The following is a 5,658-nucleotide window of genomic DNA, read 5'->3' as shown; positions in this document are numbered from 1 at the left end:
AAATTCTGAAATTCCTAAGTTACTATATCAGAATTGCCGCCTCTACCTTTTCCTCTCTTAAATCTTTTACTTTTGTTTTCATTATCTAGAAAGTCTTTAAAAATGTTAAGTTTGTTATAAATACAAATGTTATCCAAATCCCCGTAACCTTCTCCATTTAATTTGCTATTGAGTCCATAAGGAAACAAAGTTTTTAAATTTCAAATATAAATATTTTCCAAGTCTAATCTTTTGTTTAAATCAATAATATTATCTTCGAGAATGTAAATTTTAATAAAATCAAAATTATGACATTGGAAGTATAGTAGCACATAATCAAAAGACAAATTTTTACTAAAGTTATTAATAGCATATCTGTGGCCATTTATTCGTTTTTAGTTCAGTACTGGTTTGTCCTATGTAATTTAAATTACATTCTTTGCAATTTAATAAATAAATAAGATTTTTATTTTTGCAGAACAATTCTAGATTTGAAATTTCATTATTAATTTGTTCTTTATTAGCAAGTGGACAAGTCTTACATTTTTTGTTATTACAAATTCGATATTTTTTTAGTATTTTTAAATTATTTTAAACAAAACAGTTGTGCAAGTAACTTTTTGTCCATGGATGCTCCAAGCACAAAGCTATCCACAGTGTCCCTTGGTAAAGCGCGCGACGGGCCATGCGGTATGAGAAAAACTTTTATTGACCTTTGCATAATTTATTTTAATGGTACCTGAAAGAAAAAAAACTCTCCTTGCCTCAACCATCCGGAAATCTCGAATCAAATCCAAAAAGGGAGAATTTTTATTTTTAAAGGATGCATATAGTGGAAAAGCGCAAATGCAGCTTAATTCCAACCAGATGCAAGAATAAGAAACTATCAATCCATAAATAAAAAATGTGCAAAAACACCTATATAATTTTTCTGTATCTATATAATAAAATATAAAATATAAAAAATACATTGTATTTAGAGAGCGCTAGGAAAAATAAAATTAGATGGTTTATTAATAACAAATTTGAAGATTTAAAGTTTGAAAATTCATTCACTAAATTCATAATTCTAGATCTTATCAAATTCAAGCTTAATATAGGAAAAAACGATTTACTATTTAAAACTAAAAGTAATTTAAATAAAGAATACTGTGTAGTGAGATTTTTGGATGTTTGCTTCGAAAACCTAAAGTTATGCACAACAATAAAGAATTTTTTCCTTTAAAGGATAATGCAATAGCTTCAATAACATTTAGTTATTCAACAACTTTAACCCTACACTGCATCATGTTGCCATTTGGCTACACTGGCGATTTGTCATCTTCATGACCAGAAAAATGTAGCCATGAGGCAACACTGTGCATTAAAAGTAAGTTTGGACTTCTTTGATTCAGTTATCACCATTTATTCTCAATAGATGGCGGTAGGTGTCCGTGGATAACAGTAAATGGAGACATAGCAGTAGACTTTTGCAATCACATAAATGGCCATATTTTGAAATTTTTATTTACTATTAAATGTTTTCCTAGGTCCATTAAAAAAATCATATGCATAAAATGAACTATTAAAATTCGTTTATTAGGCTTTTTATGATAAAGCGAATATTTAAAAAAAATTTAAGCCACAATATGTATCTGTAGCCATTTGGCAACATCATGCAGGAAGGATGCGATGAACAATTCAACTCAACACTGTAGTTCAGAAAGCATGTGCTTTGTTTATACTACTTATGTTACATTTTGTCTTTCTTTTTTGTCTTTGCAGTTTTAATTATGAGTTTTGTGATATAATTAGAAGCAATTTATTTTTTCTTTGAAATTCTATAAGCTAGAATAATGGAAGAGCATAGGTCTGTTTACTTTGTTGATACAGATGGTAAAAAGAAATTATTGACAGATGAAATATGGAATGCTCTTTCGAGTGGAAGCGATGATGATTTTGATGATAGCGATGAAGATCCTACATTTAATCCTAATGTTCTCTTCAATAGAAATTCAGAAGATATTTCTGACAATAACAATGATTCTGAATCATCTGAAAATGAAGTGAATATTCAAAACGAAAGTTCGACTTCAGGTAACAAGACATTAGAGGAAAAAAGTAAGAAAGTTAAAAAGGAAAAAATTAAACTTGTATGGAAGAAAAAGTCTTTGCAAGTAAATCCTGAAATCATAACTTTCAGTGGAGATACACAGTTACCTCAAAATATTTTGAATTTGGAAACACCTTATGAGTTTTTTTCATATTTTTTTCATCCGGATCTCATAACTTTTATTTCTGAACAAACTATTCTATATAGTGTACAACAGACACCTGAGAAACCTCTGAATGTAACATCATCTGATATAAGAAAATATTTGGGAATTTGTATATTGAGTTCTGTATCAAGTGTTAAAGATTTTAGATTGTACTGGAATCCTGCTGTTGGAATATCTCTCATTCAAAATTCTATGCCCGTTAACGAATTTGAAAAAATAAGAAGATATCTTCATTTCAATGACAATAATGCATTTTCAACTGATTTGCAAGGAGGCCAGGATAAGTTTTTCAAACTGAGACCTTTGATTGATGAACTTCAAAAATCTTTCCTTTCCATTCCTATGGAAGAATGTTTATGTGTCGATGAACAAATGTGTGCTACTAAAGCTAGACACCATTTAAAACAGTATATGCCTGACAAGCCCCATAAATACGGTTACAAACTCTTCATTTTGAGTGGAGTATCCGGATTTGCATACAATTTCGAGATTTATGGTGGCAAAGAACTTGATGTTGCTAATATACTTCAAGAGCCTGATTTAGGAGCTAGTAGTAATGTAGTTATTAGATTAACTCGTCCTGTTCAAGAAAATGTTAATCACAAACTTTACTTTGACAATTATTACACTTCTATTCCTCTGCAAGTATATTTGAAGAAAAAGGGAATTTTATCTCTTGGAACTATTAGAAGAAATAGAATTCCAGACTGCAAACTTCCAACTGAAAGGGAGCTGAAGTTACAAGTTCGTGGATCCATCACTGAATTTGTGGCTGAATATGATGGCTGTGAACTGTCAAATGTATCATGGAAAGACAATAAAACTGTCACAATGCTCTCTACATTTGCTGGTACAAACCCGGTAAGTGAAGTACAGCGCTTTGACAGGAAACAAAAATGTCATGTAAAAGTAAATTGCCCTTACGTTATAAAAACTTACAACAAGCACATGGGAGGTGTGGACTTACTTGACAGTTTGATTGGAAGGTATAAAATAATAATGCGAAGCAAAAAGTGGTATTTTCGGTTGTTTTATCATTTATTAGACCTGACGATTATCAATGCTTGGTTGCTGTATAAGAGAGTGCACAAACAAAAGCGTAACAGTGAAAAGCCTATGAAACTTGTTACTTTTAGATTGCAGTTAGCAGAAACTTTGTGCTTACATGGACAAGTAAAATCACTAAAAAGAGGGAGACCATCAAGTGCAGAGGAAACAGTTGGAAAACAATCAAAAAAAGCTTGTCGAAAAGAGCCTCCAAAAGATATTAGATTTGACAGAATTGATCACTGGCCAGAGCATTCTACAAATAAACAACGATGTAAAATGTTGAATTGTAAAGGATTTACAAGAGTACAGTGCATGAAATGCTCAATTCCTCTATGTTTTTATAAAGAGAAGAACTGTTTTAGAGACTATCATTTACAGTAATTTTTCTCTCTGGAATGCATGGTGTAGCCATTTGGCACAGTTTGTTTTTTTATTTTTTATGCTTAACTGCATGATGTTGCCACTTGGCAACAAACTAACATTTAATTAAAAAATAATGAAAATTTAGACTTAATTTTTTTTAAATATTTTTTCATGTTTTATCATTACACTCTATTACATATATATTTTTTTCAAGGAAAAATAAAAAATCATGCAGTGTAGGGTTAAGAAAAAGAATCTGTAACTATAATTACTATAGCAAAAATTTAAATAAGATAGACAAGACAGACTGTAACTGTAACAAAGATATTTATAAACATTATATAGATGCTGACAAAGGACATATTATAACAGGGAATTTGAAAATTATAGATTCTAACTCTTTAAGAGATTTAATGGAAAGGGGCACGAAATTTAGATTAAGATAAAAAGTTAACATTAAAAAAATCTTAATTTCTATCGGACAAGATTTGGATATTTTTATTTCCAAATTATCTAGGAAATACCATTGGCCTCCAGAAGGTTTCAGAGAATGGAAAGTAAGGATCTTAGAAGACATTAAAACAAAATTTAATGCAGACAACTTTAGAACTAAAGAACGAGGAATTTATTTCAACAAAGCTTTGAAAAAAGAAATAAAAAATTTAAAAGAGGTTTGTTATTACAGTAATAGATAAATTGACAAATGATTTCGGTTTAATTTGTAAATATTTTTATAAAGAACTTCTAACTAATGAATATAACTCTAATTCAACTTACAAATTAACACCGGGAAAAAAGAATTGGATAAAAGGATGCTAGCTTTCGCTAAAAAAATTAAAATCAAAACTTGCTCTTTAAACTACCCTTACCTCTTCCCAACAATAAAATTTCATAAAAAAACCAATAAATTTTAGATTCGTAACTTGTAGCACCGGCAGTTACAATTACTATACGGGAAAACATTTCTTTAAATACTTAAAAATTGTCCTGAATAAAATTAAAGAGGAAGATAATTTTATTATCAATAGTAACAAAGATATTTTATACTTCCTAAAAAATAACAATATTAATAAGGTTAATACTTATGATTTTGAAAATTTATACACTAATCTACCACATGAAAAGTTAATAGATGTCTGTACTAATATATATGAAGAATATTTAAATAGAGATATTATTACAAAAACTAATTGGTTAGAGTTATGTAAATTTAATATTAAAGAAAACTATGTTTTTAACGGAATAAATTTTTATAAACAAGAAAAAGGAATTCCAATGGGAACAGCTTTTTCAAGTGCGTTAGCCAATATTTTCCTACATTATTATGAAAAAGAAATAATTAAACTTAACTTAATAATAGGCTGGAGATATATTGATGACTTAATTTTGTTAAATGTGGATAATCCTAATGATATTATTAATTGTTACCCAAAAGAATTAGTTTTAACTCAAACAAACGGAAATCAACTTAAAGCTAATTATTTAGATTTAAATATAGAAATTGATAATGGAAAAACTTTGATAGGTATTTATGATAAAAGGGATGAATTTAACTTTAAAATAATTAAACTTAGTAACTACCATTCTAATTTAAACTCTAAAATTTTCAAAATTTGATATTTTCACAATTTAACAGGATTAAAAAAATTTGCAATAATAAAAGCTCTTATATCTTAGAAACAAACAATCTCATTAAAAATTTAACTATTAACGAATTTCCCAAAAACTTTTGCAATATAGAAGTTTTGATAAGAGAGGGTCTGTTTAATTTCTGACTTCCTCCGGATTGTTAGCTTTGAGTTTTAATTCAATAGATGGCGCTTCAAGTTTGATGACGATGTATTATGACGAAACGTGGGAGGCGGATATAGCTGTAAACGTGGAAAAATTAAATTTCAGTTTAGTTTAACTAAATGCATCTACAATAGCACGTTTTAACCTGAAGTAGTTTTCTTCAGAATTGTACTTTCAATTTGTAAGTATTTTGCCTTGTGTGTATATTCCTTTT

The 5,658-nt window shown here is 28.7% G+C and overlaps 1 protein-coding gene across 1 annotated transcript; it reads left to right on the top strand.

Annotated features, from left to right (window-relative positions):
• The first annotated feature begins 1,814 nt into the window (after window positions 1-1,814).
• LOC129966230 (piggyBac transposable element-derived protein 2-like) lies at window positions 1,815-3,668 on the top strand. Its single transcript, XM_056080644.1, has 2 exons — window positions 1,815-2,173; window positions 2,279-3,668. The coding sequence occupies exons 1-2, from the start codon at window positions 1,815-1,817 to the stop codon at window positions 3,666-3,668; spliced, it is 1,749 nt and encodes a 582-aa protein (XP_055936619.1).
• Window positions 3,669-5,658: the final 1,990 nt, after the last annotated feature.

Source organism: Argiope bruennichi, chromosome 4 (assembly GCF_947563725.1).
Source record: "Argiope bruennichi chromosome 4, qqArgBrue1.1, whole genome shotgun sequence".
In the NCBI taxonomy this organism is placed as follows: Eukaryota; Metazoa; Arthropoda; class Arachnida; order Araneae; family Araneidae; genus Argiope; species Argiope bruennichi.
This window is presented reverse-complemented; position numbering and strand designations above follow the sequence as displayed.